This window comes from Myotis yumanensis, unplaced genomic scaffold (genome assembly GCF_028538775.1).
Source record: "Myotis yumanensis isolate MYYU_CA2020_CCGP unplaced genomic scaffold, mMyoYum1.0.hap1 SCAF_14, whole genome shotgun sequence".
NCBI lineage: Eukaryota > Metazoa > Chordata > Mammalia > Chiroptera > Vespertilionidae > Myotis > Myotis yumanensis.
In genome coordinates this window covers 34,943,057-34,964,392 of record NW_027223765.1, presented here as the reverse complement: position 1 = coordinate 34,964,392, position 21,336 = coordinate 34,943,057, and the positions used below count along the sequence as shown (strand labels likewise).

Sequence of the window (21,336 nt, the reverse complement as noted above, 5' to 3'; positions counted from 1 at the left end):
TTTTTATTGCGGAATAATATGCCAGTGTATGTACCACATTTCGTTTATGGTTTCATCCATTAGTGGACACCTGCGTTGCTTCCACCTTTTGGCTATTGTGACTAATGCTTCTATGAACATGGGTAAATCAGTTTCTCTTTAGAATTGTCCAGTAATCCTTTATTCCAATTACTATGAAGTTGTTGATTATACAGGGTCCTAATGGATACTAGTAGGCAGCTAATTCTTCTCTTTAACACCTACATCCTGGGCTCAGGAACTGGGGAAATAGCAAAGTAGCAGGAGAACAGGGGACAGGTTGGGGGTGAGAGGCAGCCAGGACTGGGTCAGGACAAGGAACCCCAACATGCTGTCTATTCACAGCTGTAATTTCCCTGAACCGGGAAAGTTCTCTTGGAAATCTTTATGAAAACTATGATTACTTTCCATTTCCTAGTCTCTGTGCTTGTTTTCATAAGAAGCTAAGTGGTTCGTTCCCATGTGAGTATAAATCCCAGGTGTTGTGTGGGATTTTAACTAAAATACTGAAACCTAAGGCTATTTGCTTGTATCACTCATCCATTTGTTCAACTTCCTCTGAGTTCTCTGCACTATTTAAATTGTTTATAATGAGTGCAGGTTTTAGTGAGTTCTGGCAAACAGGAAGAGGAAAAATTGGTGGAGAAAAGTAGGATTGAAGCAGATACCCATTTAGGAAAAAGATGGCAGGCTGACAGGAAGGGACAGTGGTCCCAGTTACCGACTGCTGACATATGTGCCAAGGCAGAGCAAGCGATCCCCTACATCCAGTGTGGTTTCAAGGCACTGGGAAGCAGCCACCCTCCATCCTGAGACAACCCTACCTGCCCCTTCCAATTAAGGCCCCTCTCATTCCACATTCAAGTGCATTAGACACTCAATAATAGTTGTTCACATGTGTCAGAAAGGGTTTTCCCTTTTCTGAGCCACTCTCTTAAAATGCAGATGATCCTGAAAGAGCACTCTGAATTTTCAAGCTCTGGTGACTTTTAGGGTTCATCAACTTAATTGTTATCAAACTCCACTCTGAGGAGCTTTGGGAAAGTCTGGGGGCAAAGAGGGAGGGGAAGAGCCAAGCAAATGCCGCTCTGAGTCCCCTGCTCCTCCACTCCAGCCAGAGCAGTCTGCTTTCACCTGTTTGATATACATTTGTGCATGAACCAGTAGTTGCACTACCAAGAAGCGGGGTTGGGGGGAGAGACATTGGAAAGCCTCTAATCTAGCATAGCCCCTTGTTTAACAGAGGAGGCCCAGAGAAGTTGAGAGAAGGGTTCACAGTCACACAGCAAATTCATTCAGCAGATACTTACCGAGCATTACTATGGGCCAGACCCACAGTGAACAAAGATGAGTGCTCTGACCTCCTGCCATCAAGAGTGGGGTTCTTCTCTCTAGGTTGGCTCCTCTGCAGCCTTGGAGGTACCCATGGGGAGATGTCAGTGGGGAAAGGGACAGCCTTCCCCTAACCAACAACATGTTCCAGCCAGATGATCCTCACACCCAGCCTGTGGGTGATGCCCTCTCTCCAGTGCAAGCAAAGGGGAACAGTCCTATGTTCTCTTTAGTGTCTTGTTCCCCCATCATCGCATTTCATCCTTGCCGAAGCCCTGCGATTTGTACTGTTAGAGAAAAAATGTTCAGTGACTTTTGTCAAAGATGATCAGACAGACTTTATTCAGGACCCTGGTGATTGGGACCCCTGCAATGGGATTGTACAGTGGGAGAGAGAGATGGGGCTCAGCTCTGAATACAGCATGGGCCAATGGGAATTTATAGCCCTCAAACAGGGTGAGGTCCATGGGTGGAAAAGTACTAGGAGGAAACATCAGGATTAATGGGGATTCTGGCTTAGCAGACCTACCATGATTCTTGCTGAAGACAGGCCAGGGTGATCAGATATCACCTGCGGGATGGTGGATGATAAGGAACCCAATTAGATATCGAGAGAGATCATACATCAAGGGTGGGAGTTTCTGAATAGACATACAGTTTTGCTCGGCTTTCAAGTCTGGATGCTTTTATTCGTTTTTATGTCTAATTTCTGGGCTGCTTTTAGCTCCTTTTTGTTTTGGCTAGGTGAGGGCCAGCCCTGGCTAAAGTCAGAGGGAGGGAGGGCTGGACAAATAAGGAAAGGCATAGCCAGGTGAGTACCAGGGCGGATCTCTTGAGCTCTGGTATGACATGTGCTCCCAGGCAGCGGTCGCCAACCTTTCGGACCTCACGGACCATCCACGCTGTGGTCCGCGGGCCACCGATTGACGACCACTGCTCCCAGGCATCGTCACCTGATGAGCAGAGAGGCAAAGCACAGGTAAATACTTTTCCGCAGCACTCACAGCTGGAGCATCCAGTAGCTGGCTACTGCGCCCCGCCCTGGTTCCTGGCCCTGGGAACACAGAGATGACTCTGACTTCAATTTAACACCCTCAGTCTAATGAAATAGTCTGATCAGTGATTAAGGAATTGCAACCCAGCTTGACAAGGGCTATAACAGAGATCTGTGCAAAGTTCAGAAAAGTGCTGGAGAAGGAAGCAAATGAATCCTCTCTGGTGGAATTGAGAAGAGCCTTAAAGGAAGTGACATTAGCGTTGGATTGTAAAGGACTAATTAAATGTCTGCCAGGCTGAGAGGAAGGGAACGCATCCTGGCAAGGAGAAGAGCATCTGCAAAGGTGTGAGGCGTGAAAGAGCAGATCTATTTAGGGAAAGTGGTTTATCAGAAGATGAAGTTACACAATAAGTTTGGACGAGATGGAAAAGGCTCTGGTGTGATAGGGTCACACAAGTAGCAACTGGTTTTGAATGCTTCCTCTTGGGCTTTTGTTGTGCTGTTTGGAGTAACAAATAAAGAGAAGGCACTGGGAAAGCTCAATGGATTTATTTTAGACGGGTATGGTGCCCTCCAGCAGATCATGAAGATTAGAAAGTGGGTGAGAGAAAGAAAGAGGGAAAAAGCAGGGTGCAAGCTAAAGTTTTTGAAAAGGGCAAGGGAGATTTGAGGGGGTGCAGCTGACATAGGAAGTGGCACTATGGGGTGATAGATGGGACAGAGGTTCTTTAAGATAGTCCTTGCCTTTTTAAGAGTCTTCAGTAAATGTTTATTTTCCATCTTTTGTCTTCCTGGGTGTTGGACTTTAATGCCCTTTGACTGTAATTCCATAGGTAGACTGGATACAAGACTACAGTTGTATTATACATTGGGGGCTAATCCTGTGTATCTCATTATCCTGACAGCAGTGGCAAGATATTAAAGAGTTCTAAATAGGGGACAGAGGTGGTTGGATTTGTGGTTTTAGAGGACTGTATAGCTTCTGTGTGTAGGATGGCTCGAAGAGACCAAGACCAGGGTCAGGATGACCAACTAGGAAGCTGTTGCAACAGTTGAGAGATGTTATCAAAGTCTGAACCATAAGCCAGTCATGGAGAGACAGGTATCACATGTTCTCACTCATATGTAGAATCTAATGGAACAAAATAAACTGTTGAACAGAATAGATCTGGAGACATAGAAGCATGGAACAGACTGTCGAATCTCAGAGGGAAGGTGGGGGTGGGTGGGAAGAGACCAACCAAAGAACTTGTATGCAAATATGCATAACCCATGGACACCGATAGTAAGGTGGTGGAAGCCTGGGGTGGGGAACAGGGGGTGGGCGAGAAGGCATCAATGGGGAAAAAGGGGGATATATGTAATACTTTTAACAATAAAGATTTTTTAAAAATTATTTTTTAAAAGAGTCTGAACCAGAGCAGCAGTAGCACAAATGCTCATCTCTGCTCTTCAGTAATCTGTAGTGCAAAATCTAAAAGCAGGCCTAAGTGTGAGATGGCAGCAGCTGGGAAGAAAACTCCCTTTACCCATGGGGTTATTAAGATCATAATCATATCCAAAGGCCATCCGTTGTGTGTGTGTGTGTGTGTGTGTGTGTGTGTGTAAATCATACCCAGAAGGAAACTAATTGGAGCAGCCCAGTACTTTGCTCTGCCACCTGCCAGACTCATCTTTCCCTTCTGCAGTGCTTGAAGAGATCTAGACGGGACTGTTACACAGAGACTAGGTCTGGAACAGGTCTGCCTCAGGCCAGCCAATAGCCTGTGGATTCGTGACTTCATGCAGGAAAGATTTCACCACATGTGTCCAGGCGATTTTGAAAGTACATTTATTAAAGCCAGGGAGCGTGAAACAAAGGAAGGACTTAGGGAAGAAGAAGCATCAGGAGTCTAGGTGTAGTGTTCTGCTTTGGCTCCACAGACATATTGTAAGAAAGAAGTGAGCCAGGGTGGGGCTGCTGTCAGCTCACTGGAAAGTCAGAGGAAAAGGGGACCTTGGAGACAGGTTCAGGGGGTTAGCCCCAGATGAGCTGCCACTGCCTGCTGCTCCCCTGGTTGCAGGTCTTGTGGGCACCCTTGAAGTTTAGAAGAAAGTAAAGAGTTCATGCCTGAGAGAGAGCTTGAGCTGGGTCTTCATTTTGAGGATTTTTATCTTTCTTCTGTGGGCCAGAGTCTTAGGAGAGGATTTCAGCAGAATATTCACCAGCTTTCCAGGTGTGTTTTTAACATTCTGATACACTAAAATGAGCATATAGGGGAGTTTGGGATTATCCTTTGGTCAGCTTTACTTTTCTACTTTTATCTTGTGTCTGTCTGACTCTAGTTGGGTTTTGGTTATTTATTCCCCAGACTTCATCTGTCCTTGGATTTGGCTGCACAAATGGCATTAATTGGGTCTCTGTCCTCTGTCTCTCTGACCAATGATTTAAGCTATTTATTCTCTGGTGAATAAGGAGAGGAATCAACCATTTGTTCTCTAGTGTCCTTGGTTAGGGAAGATAAGGTCTTGCAGTTTACTATCTGGCTGTAAAGAGGTCAAATTGCTTGGCCTTGTTTAATTGTCTTGTCTCTGTTTCCCCATTCCACTTGCCCAGGAGTTTTCCTAGCTTCTTACTATCCTGCTTCAGGACCAACTACTTTCCTTTTTGTCTCTCAGACTCACACTCACCCTTCAGGAACATTCTTTCTCTGGGAGTGAATAGAGTCTGTCCTTACATTTGCCAAAGGAAGCAGCCCAGAGTCAGGTTTGTGGTCAGTCACTAAAAGGATGATTGCTGTTAGGACTGGCCAATTAACCAGCAGGACAGAAAGTTCTTGAATGAAGAGGTAAACACCCCAGCTCTCCCTAGTGCCCATGGAACAAGGGGGAGAAGTAGAGATATTACTCATGTTTTCATCTCCAGCAGCTTGACCTAGCATAACACCTGGTACCGCATTATTGCTTAATTAATGGTTCCTGAATATATTAATGGATTAGCATAACAGGAAACCCTGAAAATGGTCTTGTTGGGTCAGGATTGTGCTGTGTTAAAGGCAGGATTCATTCATTCATTCATCATTTATTGAGTTCCTCCTACCACTCAGATATGGGCTAAGGTAGTGGTTCACAATCCTGGCAGCATCTGGAGAGTTTTTAAAAAATCTTGAGACCCAGATCACACTTCAGATCAATTAAATCAGAATCTTGTCTATTTAGGGAAAGTGGTTTATCAGAAGATGAGGTTATAGAATAAGTTGGAATTAGTATTTTTTTTAAAGCTCCCTATGTGATTCCAGTGGGCAACCAAGGTTGAAAACCACTGTTAGAATTATAGGTGAATATCATATTGCCTCTGTCTATATAAGGATCAAAGTCTAAGAGAAGGATTCCCAAATTTACTCATTCATTCAACAGAATACAGAACATTGAATGACTTAAGAGAGATATGTAAGTAATACTGTGGAAACACAGAGGAAGGAATGCTTACTAGTAGATATGGCTAAAGGTTACAGGAAAGCTTCAAAAAGAAAGGAACTTTTAAGATGGATTTTGTAGGATGAATATAAGTTCATCAATATCTTTCTTCCTCCCCTTCTTCCTTCCTGTCTTCCTCTCTTTCTCCTTATTTTCTTATCATCTTCTTTATTAATCTTTCCATACCCTCTTCTCACCTACTTTACTCTCCAGTGGTCGGCAAACTGCGGCTCAGCAAACCGCGGCTCGCGAGCCACATGCGGCTCTTTGGCCCCTTCAGTGCGGCTCTTCCACAAAATACTGACTTCTGCGCATGGGCCACGAAGTTTCAATCACACTGTATGTGCGTGCCCGCATGTGGTATTTTGTGGAAGAGCCACACTGAAGGGGCCAAAGAGCCACACGTGACTCGCGAGCTGCGGTTTGCCCACCACGGCTCTAGGCAGACTCTGAAGTTAGTCCAGAAGGAGACAATAGTAAACAAAAATGAGGTCCCAACCCTCAAGACATATCCTCTTCCAGGAAGAGGGAATAACATGTGCAGACCTACACAGGCTGAAAGAAGCTGGTGGGTTTGGGGGAAGTAACTTCCTTTTTATTGGAGTGAAGCGGTCAGACATGAAAGAAAGATCATGCCCGCAGCCTAAGGAATTTGAACTTTTCCTTAAAGGCATTTAGGAGCAAAATAATTGTATGATGAAACTTAAAACAATGTTTACCACATTTTAGGTGGTACCTGAAGTGGTCTAAATGGTGCACAGACGTGGCATTAATTAATATTAATGTCAGATTATCTCCAGGAGAGTCTCAGTTTGATGCTGGTAGGTCTTTAATACCTATCTTATACTTGCTCATCTTTCTTTTTAACAAAGTAGAGCCTTCCTCAAAATGTCTGGCTAGAACATAATCAGATTGTATTGTTGTCATCCTATTTATTTTATTTCTTTCATCAGCATTTTGTAGTTCTCAGCATGCCAAGCCTGTACAAGTTATTCATGGAAACCTTCTATATCTGACAAAAAAGTAGATGACTGGTTTTTCATATGTCATAGTGAAATAAACTTAAGCTAAAAATAAATGGATCTATTTTTAAATATATAAAGCATACAGTGGTATAACAGACACGTAGATCCTAGAGAAGATTATGATGGGGATAGGAAAGTAACTGAAGGATAGATCTAATTCATCAATATTTCTTTTTATGGGTCATGATTTTGGTATCAAATATAAGAACTCTTTGCTTAGCCTTAGAACATGAAGATTTGTCTGATGTATTTTTAAAAAAACTTTTATGGTTTTACATTGAAGTCTGTGAACCATTTTTGTGTTATTTTTTAAAATGAGGTATGAGGTTTTGGTTGAAGTTCAGTTTTTGGCCTATGGATGTCCACCTGCTCCAGTATCTTGTTGAAAAGGCCCTTTCCTTAATTAAATTGATTTTGCACCTTGCTCAAAAATCTCTTGGGCATATGTGGTGGGTCTATTTCTTGGTTCTGTATTCTGTTCCATTGGTCTGTGTCTACCTCTCCACCAATACCGCAATCCTGATTCCTGTAGTTATATGTCTTGAAATTAAGTAGACTGATTTCTCTCATTTTATTCTTATTTTTCAAAATTATTTTAGCTCTTCTATTTCCTTTGTGTTTTTATATAAATTTTAAAGTAGTCTTGTCCATATCTACAAGAGCTCTTGCTGAGATTTGGATAGGAATCACATTAAATCTGTATCAACTTAGGGAGAATTGTCTTTTTGTTGTTGTTGTTAATCCTCACCCAACTATGTTTTTTCCATTGATTTTTTTTTTTGAGAGAGAGATTGGAAGGGAGGGAGGTGAGGAGGGCAGAGAGAGAGAGAGAGAGAGAGAGAGAGGAAGATGTGAAAGAGACATATCGATCCGCTGCCTCCCACTCGTGCCCCATCAGGGGCAGGGATTGAATCTGCAACCCAGGTACATGCCCTTGACCTGGAATTGAACCCTTGACCCTCGATTCTGCAGGCTGATGCTCCGACCACTGTGCAATGCTGGCCAGGGCAGAATTGACATTTTTCTATGCTGAGTTTCCTAATCCATGAACACCGTATATCTCTCCATTCATTTAGATCTTTTTATTTCTTTCATCAGCATTTTGTAGTTTTCAGCATGTCAAGCCTGTACAAGTTATTTGTCCGAGAATATATGGATTTCCCTTCATTTCTTAAGGGTAGTTTCACTGATTATAAGACTCTGAGTTGACAGTTCTTTTCTTTCAGCATATGAAAAAACTGTCACTTCCTTCTCATCTCCATGTTTTCTGATGAGAAATCTGTTGTCATTATCATCCTGGGAAGGTATTGTTCTTCTCTGGCTGCTTTCAAGATTTTTTTCTTTGTCTTTAGTTTTCAGAAGTTTAATTATTATGTGTCTTGGTGTGGGTTTTGAGGGGGCTGTTTGAGATTCACTCAGCTTCTTGATTCTGTAGACTTGGGTTCCTAGCTGGGCTGCCTTTGTCTCCCTGCCTTTCAGAGTCATCTTATGTTTGTTTTAAATATAATGTCCAGGGCTTTTATTTGTATTTAGCAAAAGAGTAGGGAAACGCGCCTTTACTCCTTCTCTGAAGCAGATGTCTCAGTATGTTTTAAAAACTCTCCAGGCAGCCAAGGTTGAGAACCCCCACTATAGGCTGTAAACTCCATGAGGGCAAGAATTGTGTCTATCCTTTACCTACCATCACATCTTCTTAAAAAGATCTTTTGGATGGACAGATGGAAATAAGGAAGAATGAATGGATAGACAGAGGGATGGATGGATGGATGGATGGATGGATATCACAGCAGCCAGACTGATTCACATTCACCTGTGCCCCTGTACATACATACTCCTGTCTAGAGACAAGTCTGGCCCCAGAACCAGCAAAAGGGCTGACCAGCAGGTGGCGCTGAGGAGCCCCAGGCCTGCAGCTTGGGTGGCCGGGGCACAGTCAGACACACGCAGTCACTTGAGTGAAGGAGACAGAGACCTTCAGGAAACTCCTGATTACCTTGGAGCTCTCTCCTGAAAACATCACATCTACCTCTCCTTTCTCTCTGCCAACTCTTTTATTTACTTCAATATCACAAGTAATTTTTTTCTCTCAAGAAGAGAAGAGCCTAGATGACTTTGGTCTTTGAAAATGCCTTCCTCAAGGCTCAATCTCCAGGGACTTGGGACAAAAAAGAAAACATTATTCATCGTGCCCTAAAATAATATGTGTGTGTGCTGGGCCTGTTGTGTTGGTCACTGTGCCCTTGGCTGATGCAGTGCAGATATTCATATTTCCGATTCCATGAAATCTTTTTTTAAAAGTGTTTATTGACTTCCCTCTCTTTCTCACCATAGTAAAAAGGAGGTGGGTGAAGGGCAAGGAGGTGGGGATCCGACACTCATTCAAATGTCTTAGAAGGCAGTGTCTCTTGTGCTTTAAATAAAACGATCTTCAGTCACTCTTAGTGCAGGGCACCAAGGCCTATAAACTCCAGAAGCCCCTGTTTTCCACATCTTTAAAATGGGGGCAAAAGTGATTCCTTAATTGTGAAGTCATCAGCACTGTGAGGATCATATGAATCAATGCTGGTGTATAGAAATCTTTGAGATACTACTTTTCTTTTTTTTTAAATATATTTTTATTGATTTCAGAGAGGAAGGGAGAGGGAGAGAGAGATAAAAGCAACAATGAAGAGAGAGAATTATTGATCAGCTGCCTCCTGCATGCCCTCTACTGGAGATTGAGCCTACAACCTGGGCATGTGCCCTGAGCAACACCAGCCATTTTTTAATTGGGTTATTTGTCTTATTGAGTTGGAAGAGTTCTTTATATATTCTGGACATCTCAGATATATCAGGTATATGGTAAATACTCTCAGCCATTCTGTAACTTTCCCCTTTTTTAATAGCGCCTATTGAAGCACAAACATTTTAATTTTGATGAAGTCCAATTTAGCAACTTTTTTTTGTATTTATTGTGATTTTGGTATTGTGCCTAAGAAATCTTTGCCTAACTCAAGGTCGCAAAGCTTTTCTCCTATGATTTCTTTTAAGAGTTTAGGAGGTTTAGCTCTCACATTTAGGACTGACATCAATTTTGAGTTAATTTTTGTGTATGGTGTGAGGTAGAAGTCTAAATTCCTCTTTGTGCATGTAGATATTATTTATTCCAGCGCGATCATTGCAATTGTGTGCTGCCTTCTTCCATCCCTCCCTCCACTTCAGTATGCCCGGAGAAGAGCAACGCCTCCCCTCCATGGCAGCCTCAGCCCCCACTTCCCTATCACTGTAGTTCAAGAGACCAACTGTCTTGACTGCATACAATCCCAATTCCAGTTTTCCAGAGGAGAGAATTGGACTGATTGGCCCAGATGGGGTCAGATGTGCCCAGGGATCAGGGTTATGTGATAACTGTGGCTGCCAGGCCCCACCCCTGGGTGGATGAAGGTTCTCAGAGAAGGAAGCTTGTTGTGAGCTGAGCAGATACCCCAAAAGGTGCCTACTCCAAAGTCATTATATCATTCTCAGCATTCTGGACGTCCGGTAAACTAGCTTGACTTTTCTAGCTTAGGGCTCACAGGTCATGTCACCAAAATTTATTCTTTCTTGACCTGTGTTCAAGTGTTCCTGAAAACAAATGAAACAATTGAATAATTGACAACATTTGAAAACTCAGATATTTCATGTGAAAATCCAGCTCTTGGTTTTCATTTTGAAAACAAGCAGATCTGGGCTTGTAGCCGTTGGTGGCATCTGAGTGGCAGCTGTACTCTTCAGGCAAAGATTATACTCTCACAGTTGCCCCAGTTCCCACCACTCCCTCTTGCTCCACACACAGTCCCCCTGTAGGAACTTTTCCTTCCTGAAGCTGTAGACATTTGAATATGTATCTCCATCCGCTGAAATGGGCTACTGCCTGCCCACAAGGACATAAACCTCTTGCATCTTATGTGGAGGATAACTCCTAACTACCCTAGATTCTAAGTCCAAATCCTGCAGCACTGGACACTGAGTGGGATTTTGACATTTGCAGTCTGCTCTCTGCACCATAGCCATTGGCACTGATAATCTTGGGTGTTTTATGAAAATTATGTTCTGACCAGACTCAATGAGAATATGCAGTATTGGGGGCACCCTCATGCATGATGCCTTTTTCTCAGAATTAGAGCAAAGAAATTAACATTCTGACTTACTTGAACAGAATAACTAACCAATGCAAGTGTGGCAGAGGGTAGAGCAGTTTGGAATGGGAATTGGTGGATAAGGCAGTTTAGAATATATTAAGGAAGGAATCTCAAACTCTCACGTTTTACTAAAGAAAATAAAAGATGTGCTAAGAATGTGGAAGGCATTTCATTTTAAAAGATTTTTCCCAATGGAATAAACCCATTTTTTGTTTTTAAAAATGAGTGCAATTAGTTCTGATTTTCCCTATTATAAAACCAAGACGTTCTCATTGTTAAAATCTTGGGAAGTACCAAATACAATAAACATCATTACCTAAAGGAGGCCAGTGTTAACATAACATAACAAGGATTCACCCTTGCTCTAATCCTGTTAGTTAATATAACTGACATTATCCTGTACAAATAATGTCTGTTGTAAATTTAATCTCATCATAAGCATTTTCCCAGATCATTATTGGAGCTCCACAAATATGATTATCAATGACTACATGATATTCTATTCTGAAGCTGTTCCATAATATACTTAGTTCCCAAATGTTAGATTATGTCTTATCATCAATAATGTTGCAGTGAGCATCTTTATGCTTAAATACATATTCATGTTTTGGATTACCATGAAAAAAATAATCAAATTTCCAGGAAAAAAAAATAGGAAAGTTAGCTGAAAGGTGTCAATATTCATCAATAGGATAAATCTTACCTCAAATTTTGTGTTGGTTCAAACACTCCTGTGAAAATATATGCCCACACCTTCTGCACTTAGGTCCTTCTCTCTGTGTCTTCTTTGTCCATGTGTATCTCATTTCCTCAGAACTCATCCAGGAAACGTCTCTAGAGTATCGATCGTGTGCCAGCCTGGTGCCAGCGCAGGAGAATGGCAGTAAGCGAGAAGGTGCAGTCCCTGTCATCAAGGAGGGAGTATCCCCTTGATTGTTGTGGGTGTCACATATCAGAAACAGAAGTAATGGACACACTCCCTCCCCTAGAGTTGCTCCCTTTTTTGTTAGGGAGAATCAGCTAAAGAAGAATGTTAAGGGAGGTGATATAAAGAGCTCTGTGCTGTGAGGACATAGAAAGAGGAGCAACTAAGAGCTTCAAGGCAAAAGGATGCTCCGGGCAGGGCAAACAGCACAGGCAAAAGCACAGAGGTAGAGAAGAGCTTCCTTATATCTTGGTCCCAACGTATCTTTCCAGACTCATCGTTCTGTACTCGTTACTGACAACGATTCCCTCCTAATTCAGTGAACTCAACTCTATACTTTCATCTTTCTTTTCCTCAGCCTTAAGTTCCTTTTCCTTCCTCCTGGTGAATTCCTACTCATCCTTCAAAGCCCAGCTCACACATCACCCCATTTCCGATGTCCTTCTGACATCAACATTGTACCTTGGAAGGGGCTGTTTCTTCCTCCTCTGTCCTGCCACCTGCCTTGTTCTTACCTCCGTCAACACACTTCTCCCCGTTGAATTCTAGAACTTTTAATTTAATTTTTGATGCTGTTTACCTTTTGTCTTTCTTTTAAAGCTAATTGACAGAAGTTCTTAAAGTGTATCAGGGCAGTGTATCAGTCAGGATTTTGTTGGCTGTGTGTGATAGAAAACTCAAACTAACCCAGAATTGAAGAGTCCTGGCTGGTAGGGCAGCCCCATTATTATCAGAGACCTCAATTTTTTCCAAATTACAAATTTACCTTTCTCACTTTGTGGCTCTTCCGCATGGTCCCAAGATGGCTGCTTAAGTTCTATTCATCCTGTCAACATTCCAATCAGCTAGAAGAAAGAAAGGCCAAAGAAAAGAACACATCCTCCCTTTAAGGTTACTTTCAGAAAGCTGCAAACTGCATTCTTAGTCATATAGTAATCCCCAGCTACTTGGAAATGTAGGCTCTTCTGTTAAAAGCAGAAGTCTATTCTCTAGTGTTGAAAAACTGATATTAGAAGACTTTTAGCATTTTCTACCATAATGAAAAACAGGGAAAGATCAAGGATGATTCCACTGAGCAGACTGGGCTCTCTGTGTCACTCACCAAGAAAAGGAAGAAGAAATAGCGCTACTATTAATTTAGCACTTCCTGCATGTCAGGCCTTGTACTGAGTGCTTGCTTTATCCCCATTTTAAAGGTGAGGAAAACTGAGTCTTGGTGAAGTGAAATATCTTGACCTGCTAAATATCTTTCTGCCCCAATATCTGCTACTTGGAGCAGAAAGAGGATTAGAGCAGCGGTTCGCTGGTTTATAAAGCACCTGGTGCTTAACTGCTGCCCTGGTCTACCGCCCAAATGAGTTCCAATCCACCTGTGGACCAGCATTGATGAAATGGGACCTGATTGGATTAGCCTGTTTGTTGTTGGTGATCACTCTAGTAAAAGTTCCACTGGAGCTAATGGTTTTGGAATGAACCAATTGCCTTGCTTGTACACAGAAGGATCCATTTCTGCTTGTCACCAAGTCAAAGTCACCTAGGGGTTAGCAGAGCTGTCCCACCCTCGTGTCTCCAGTGATCTTCAGCAGCCCAGGGAGGCCATCATACTTGTCCCTACAATACAGCAGAGGAATTGGAGGCCTGGCTGCTTACTCAGGCTCCACACAGCCCATCAAGAGGCAGAGCCTGGGTGAGAGGGGGAGAGCGCTCTCCTTCCATCACCTGCTTCACTATGGACACAACGCTATAAAGAACCCTCTTACAGGCTCCCACCTTTCTTCTCAAAATGTCCTGTCCAAAGTGCCTCCTCTAGCTTCCATTTCTCTCCTCAGAGCACATCCTCTTTCCAACCAGCACCACCACTGAAGGTTTGGCCTTGACCCCAGAAGAGCACCTCAGAACCCAGTGGGGTCCAGACAGCCTGAGGGGAGTGTGGCCTCTTGGTGGCATGAGGTGAAATGAGGCTCAGTGTTCCCAGATACCTCCCACACCATGCCAGAATGCCATAACGTTAGTTACCTCACTGAGTAGGGTCTGTTCAGGGATTGGGTGAGAGGAAGAGAGACTAAAAATGACTTAATCGGCCTGTGACTCGGGCAGGCCCTGAGTTCAGGATTCCTAAGTTTGGTTTAATGTTCTGCTGTCTCTGTCTTAAAATTCTTAATAGTATTTTGATTTTTAATTTGCACTGGGCCCTGCATATTACTCAGCTGGTCCTGATGTGGCCACTCTTAACTGTCCTCTTGGCTGCCTGCCCTGTGGGGCCTGCTTTTTCAGGCTCGGTGCTGGGGTCACATGTTCCCTCAAGCTTCCTCCTTCTCCCCTGACACCCCCTCAGCATTCCTCAGGAGGGTTAGCCCCAAATGCCCTGTGATGCAGCGTAGGTGCTGCAATTGCCTTTCCAGGAATCCTCCTTCAGAATCCCATGGTTTAGGACAAAAGTGGATTTGCCTGGTCCTGAAACAGATCATTGAGCTAAAAGGAAACTTTCACTCGTAAATATCTGTTGGGTGAATAAATTCTGAACTGAGATATCTCAGATCATCTTGCTTCTCATTCACTATTTATTCAATTAACAGATATTTATTGATCTTTTACTTTTATGTTTATGCAAAATAACATGTCCAAGCTATAAAGGAGAAAACATGATAAAGGTCAAGCTTATGCCCTGTCCAGTTTTGCTCAGTTGTTAGAGCATCAGCTCATGGACTGAAAGGTCATGGGTTCAATTCCCTGTCAAGGGCACATGCCTTGGTTGCAGGTTTGATCCCTGCCCTGGTCAGGGTGTATGCGGGAGGCAACTAATTAATGTGTCTCTCTCACATCAATGTCAATGTCTCTCTCTTTCTCTCTCTCCCTTGCCTGCCCGCCTCCCTCTCTCCCTAAAAAGTCAATGGAAAAAATATCTTCAGGTGAAGATTAAAAAAAAAAAGAGTTGAGCTTATGGTGATAGGTGAGGAAGATAAACTTATGCTGTATTAATTTTTTCCAACATTTTATTATGAAAATTATCAATGAAATAGAAAAGTTGGAAGCATTATACAGTGAACACCCATATACCCACTGCCAAGGTTATAAATTAACATTTTGCTCTTTTTTGCTTAATATATCTGTTTGTTCATCCATCCAACTTATTCTTTGATTAATTTCAAAGTGGCAGACATTAGTAGATTTCACCCCAAACCAAACACTTAATTTACAACATTAATTTTTAGTTCAGTGATCTCAATTCAATAATAACACCTTTTCTCTTTTAAGCAAAAAAAGGGAAAAATATATGTTTTTATATAGAAACAAATCATTTTCTGTTAAATATATTTATGGAATGATAGTTTATGCACGATGCAAAAAAACAACAACAACAAAACAACAAACCAAAAACACACTGATTCCCCTCTGTGTGCAATGAGTCAAAGAGACAAATGAGAAGGAGAGAAATTTCCTCAAGGCAATAAGGAAAAGAGAGAAATGAGTAACTTCGGTAGGAGATGCTGCTGCCTTGGGAATGCAAAGTTATGGCAGTGTTTTAGGAAGCTTCCTGCTTCCTTCCAATCAAAACAATAAAACCCCTGAGATGACACTGCCTTAGCCTACTTTCCTCCTTCCTGAGGTGACTGTGGACAATTCCAAGGGGTTTTGACATGGTCAGAGCTGAAGTTGAAGCGCCAATATATTGATTGAGTATTGTATGTAGGAGTGGAGAAAGATACAGGCTGAAGCTGGGATTTGGGAGTTGTCCACAAAGAGGTGATGGACGGGGGTGAACGGGGCTGGGTGGATAAGGCTTCTGAGGCTGACAGCATAGAGTCGCAGGAGCAGAGGGCAGGACTGAGTCGCAGGAGGAGAAGGTGATGCTGTTGAAGAGGTCAGAGGAGGCACACTCAGGAAAGAGCATGGAAAAATACCTAAAGCGAGACTCTAAAAAGGAGACCTACCCCATCTTTCTACATTTGACCAATGAGAAAAAGTAGGCTGAGACATCACTCAGAAAATTAGCAGCAGAGCTGGGGCAAAATCAGTGCCGCCCGAGTGGTGCTTTTCCAAAAAAGTAACTCAATGGGTTCCTTCCACCAGGACCAAATGCCTTGGGGTCATGATTTTAATCTTTAAAAAATAGGAATTTGGCCTTATCCTCAGGAATTTATCTAGTTTTGCCTTAATGAAAAACTAGTGTTTTTTTCTAAATTATTGAGAGATTTATGATCTCTGTTAGTGTTTCTCAGTTTTCTTTAAACTCGTGTCACTTTTTAATGAATATAAAAATCTAGAAGTTTTAATACCTATTTCTACTTCCCACCCCAACTGAGGATCACCAATAACAACATACAACCTGTTCTCAGCATAAACTAGCAAAGCATACATAGTTTTATGTGATAAAATATAAAAGTAAAATAGTAAGAAATGTGCTTTCTCAAATAATAACCCTCTCCCAATTTGAGAACCATTCATCCAAGGAGATGGGCTCAATTTATCCCATGCTGTGTGTACCCTTGCAACCTCCCCCATATCGGTTAGGGGTGCTTTTATTGCCAGTAAAAACTCCCATAATAGTTACTTAAGCAAAGAAGATATTTAATTATTTCCCATGATAACCAGTGTGGAGGAAGAAGATTCCAGGTTCTGTTCGACAACTCAGTGATAATAGGACTTTCTGGGTTGGCGTCTCAGTGGTTTTCTTAGCGTGTCCCTGGTGGCCCCAAGATGATCTCCATAGCCCCAAGCATCACTTCCTGTTAGGAAGAAGGCAGCAAGTGGGAAACAATGATTTTCCTTATTTTGCTCATTTTCCAGAGAGGAAGCACTTTCCAGAACCCCACCTTTGTCAAGAGACTTTCCCAGCTACTTCCTTGGTCACAGTTGTTTCTCATGCCAACCCCTGGACCACCCACTGGCAATGAGAACTTGAGCATGATATTCAGCTTGGACTAATCATAATGCAGCCCACCTTCCCAGAACACATGGAACATGGGACTCATACAAACTTCACCTTGTTTTTGCCCAACTCCCTCGCTAGAATGTAAGCACCTTGAGGGCAAAGATTTTTGTTTTGTTCACTGCTATATGCCAGGACCAATGCCAGGTATTCAATAAATAGTCATTAAAGGAAGGAAGGAAGGAAGGAAGGAAGGAAGGAAGGAAGGAAGGAAGGAAAGAAGGAAGGAAGGGGTATAGGCTGTAGGAAACCAGCAGTGTCTACTGCCCCTGACCACATACAACCCCAGTTTGATCAATGTGATGAATGGTACTAAATGACTATCGATCATCAAGAATCTAACCTTAACCTTGTGTCTTTCCTCCCAGGGAGTGAGCCATAGCTGGAGGTTGCTCTTTTGCAAATGACTCTCCCATTTCCTCCAGCATCTTAGAAGATAAGATGTGTGAAGGGAACAAGACCACCATGGCCAGCCACCAATTGATGCCCCTGGTGGTAGTCCTGAGCACCATCTCCTTGGTCACAGTGGGGCTCAACCTGCTGGTCCTGTGTGCTGTGCGGAGCGAGCGGAAGCTACACACTGTGGGGAACCTGTACATCATTAGCCTCTCAGTGGCAGACCTGATTGTGGGAGCTGTTGTCATGCCAATAAACATCATCTACCTCTTCATGTCCAAGTGGTCTCTGGGCACGCCTCTCTGCCTCTTTTGGCTTTCCATGGACTACGTGGCCAGCACAGCATCCATTTTCAGTGTCTTCATCTTGTGCATTGATCGCTACCGCTCTGTCCAGCAGCCCCTCAAATACCTGAAGTATCGCACCAAGACCCGAGCATCGGCCACCATCTTGGGAGCCTGGTTTCTCTCCTTCCTCTGGATTATTCCCATTCTGGGCTGGAGTCACTTTATGTCGCACAACTCAGGGCCCCGAAAAGACAAATGTGAGACAGACTTCTATGATGTCACCTGGTTCAAGATCATGACTGCTATCATCAACTTCTACCTGCCTACCTTGCTCATGCTCTGGTTCTATGCCAAAATCTATAAGGCTGTACGGCGGCACTGTCAGCACCGGGAGCTCATGAATGGATCCCTCCCTTCCTTTTCTGAAATTAAGCTGAAGCCAGAGAACCCCAAGATAGGGGCCATGAAACCAGGGAAGAAGTCTCTCTGGGAGGTTCTGAAAAGGAAACAGAAAGTTGCTGGTGGTGGACCTGTCTCGAAGTCACCATCCCAAGATCCAAATGAGATGAAATCCTCAGGTGTCTACAGCCAAGAGGAGGATGAAGAAGTGGACAAACTTCACTGCTTCCCGCTTAATATTGTGCAAACACAGACTGAGGCAGAGGGGAGTGGCAAGGACTACATAGCCATCAACCAGAGCCAGAGCCAGCTTGAGATAGATGAGCAGAGCCTGACCATACATGGGGCCAGTGAGGTGTCAGAGGATCAGACCCTAGGTGATAGCCAGTCCTTCTCTCCAGCAGACTCAGACATCCCCACAGAGTCAGCATCAGGGAAAGGCAAACCGAGAAGTGAGTCTAGCATAGGTCTTGATTATATCAAGTTCACTTGGAAGAGGCTCCGCTCTCATTCAAGGCAGTATATGTCTGGGTTGCAACTGAACCGAGAACGGAAGGCTGCCAAACAATTGGGTTTTATCATGGCGGCCTTCATTCTTTGCTGGAGTCCTTACTTCATCTTCTTCATGGTCATTGCCTTCTGCAAGAGCTGTTGCAACGAACATGTGCACATGTTCACTATCTGGCTGGGCTACATCAACTCCACACTGAACCCCCTCATCTACCCTTTGTGCAATGAGAACTTCAAGAAGACATTCAAGAGAATTCTGCACATTCGCTCCTAAGGGAGGCTATAAGGGGATGCAACAAAGTGACACTTACGATGTCCCTGAAGAAAATGGATGGTGAAGGCCTGTGGGTTGCCAAGTACCTGGGCTTTCTGGAGTCAAAAGAATAGTATTAAGGGCTGGGTCATTTGGAAAGTTCTTAGGCACCATTGGAAGAACTGCAGATGGCAGTGGTCAGCAGAGAATGTACTTTGAGTACAAAGCAGAATATTTCCAAGAGAATTGAATCTGGATGAGTACTCCTGCTCCTCAGGAAATGTGGGAGCCTCAGACTCTCATTGTAATTCAAGCTTCCAGACTTGAGTTAATTGGCAGTTGAAAGGACTCGTGGGTAGAGTTGCACTGGAGATTTGAACTCTAGAGCCATCCTGGAATGGATCTATATTGACTGTGCACACATGCAGATAAATGCTGTCCCTTTCCAGGGGTCACCTTGAGAGCATAACAGGTATTCCACTGAGACTGCCACTCCTCAGAATGCCTCTCTTCTGAGCCTCTTTTACAGCTTTTTCCAGAACTAATGTCTGAACTGCCCTAGAAATTCTGCCTTATTATTTCTCATTCACACGTCTCAGAATTGATAGGAAATTATGCAGCGTTTTCAACCCCAAATTCCTTTTAGCTATTTTTTTTAAAGATGATGAAAGCTGCCCACAAAGGAAAGAGAAAAATAAAGTTTTAATGGTTTCACATTTAAAACTTTTTTTTAATGGAATGAGAAAAGAAAGCCGTATTTCTTGGGTGTTATGCCAGGTTTATCTAATTAAATCCCCCTCACACCCCACAACAGGAGGGTGGTGTAATGAGCAAAGCAAACTGAGATGCAGCATGGTGAAATAAGCTGCCCAAGATCACATAACTAGTTATGTGAGACAGCTAGAATGAAACCCTGTGGGGTTTCAGCTCATCATAACACATTTTCTCCTCAAAGCAAAATTTTCTCTCTCTCTCTCTCTCTCTCTCTCTCTCTCTCTCTTTCTCTCTCTCTCTCTCTCTCTCTCTCACACACACACACACACACACTTCCTGAGAGTGGTAGCAATTCTCAAAAGAATATGTTGTGAGCAGGAACAGCCAACATAGAATATGTCTGTGGCCATTGAAGGTGATACTTTGAAGGGACAGTGTGCTATTTATCTGTGAGTTCTGCTGTGTTTGTCCTAAAGTGGTCATATTCTTTTAGAATCACATCTCTCAAGTAAAAACTAGCAAAGGCATGGAAACATACAGTTTTACTTGATGTTTATGTTACAATCTGGTGGTGACTTATATTTTAAAACGATGCACTGTAATATGCGTAGCAAATGGAGTGCCTGTACAAGCTGGCATTTTGTGTCTTGTGTTCCTGTTTGCATGATCTGTTAAAATGAGAGTTTGTGTTTTTTTTTTACTTACTTAAAATATGATATTTAAAACTATACTGTTACAAGTTTGACTTATTTAATTCTACTGTTCTGAGTCTCTTAAATGAAGAAGATGTATTGAAAGTACTGTCAAAGGTTACAAGAGCTCATATAGGGGTTCTCTTTGGTTTATGATCACATTTGTAAAAGTCTTTAGAAAAGGACCTGCTTTTCCAAACTAGCTTCACTCTCACTCTGCTTTGCATCCCCATAAGCTCTTCTTGTTCAAAACTGTGGGCGCTAAGGAGATTTTATCCTGGTGTTAGAACCTGCAGCTGGTCTGTTTCCAGGTTAGAAGCTGTTTCTCAGAAGACCTGTGAATGCATCCTTTATTGGGATCCCTCAGAACCAAGGACCACCCAAAGAGACCACTCTATACAGACAAATGGCTAAATGCTCATTATTTATGTTGATGAACAGTTAAGGCAACTAGTGAAGAGAAATGGTTATGAGCTCTGACTTTGGGTCAAAAGAACCTGGATTTGAGTTGGACAAGAACAAGAAATGATCCGTATAAATTGTCAGAGCATAAAGAACAAGGTCCATGCATTATTGTATACAGTTGTTGTTGTTTTTATAATGCTTGCAGTGTGGCTGGTACACAGAGGGTACTCATATGTAGTTTTCAAATATACTGATAATATACTATGTGCTTTGTGCTTTACCACCATTATATAATTTAATCTTCATAGCAGTCTCATGCGGGAGATTTCCATGTTTTCACAAATAGGTAAACGGAAGCACAGAGAGGTTAAGGGACAGCTGTAAGATCTGATTCTGGAATGTGCTTCCTTTCCACAGTACCAACCTTCTATTCCTACTCCTATCTGAATGATTGGATTGATTTTTGAATTAATGAAAGGTCTACATTCATATGAGATAACTCCACCTCAGCACATTCAGCAAAGAATCAGTGCCCGATGGCTTGCACAAACTCCAGTTGAAACCAGGCTTTCTGCCACCCTAAATATTAAAATAAATACCTTCTAGGAGAAGGCTGTTATAGAGACTTTGATAAGAATTTTCTGATTAAGAAGCTCCTTTGGGTTTCTTTTTATGGGCTTAAAGCTGATGAGTTTTAAGCCAATACTTCATATGGCCAATTTGCCAAATTTACCAAACGCTGGTTTCTTTTTAACTGTTTACAAGGTTTATAACAATGCAAATAGTATAGGGCTTTTAAGAACATTTTTCTACAATTGTTGTGAAGGTATACTAACT

At 42.6% G+C, this 21,336-nt stretch overlaps 1 protein-coding gene across 1 annotated transcript in view; it reads left to right on the top strand.

Moving 5' to 3' along the window:
• Nucleotides 1–20,130, top strand: part of HRH1 (histamine receptor H1) — a 69,779-nt gene extending 49,649 nt beyond the window's left edge. Inside the window, exon 3 of the mRNA XM_070391493.1 lies at nt 17,212–20,130. Coding sequence (XP_070247594.1) covers nt 17,285–18,709 — 1,425 coding nt within the window. The 5' untranslated portion in view covers nt 17,212–17,284 and the 3' untranslated portion in view covers nt 18,710–20,130. The remainder of the gene's footprint in view (nt 1–17,211) is intronic.
• Nucleotides 20,131–21,336: the final 1,206 nt, after the last annotated feature.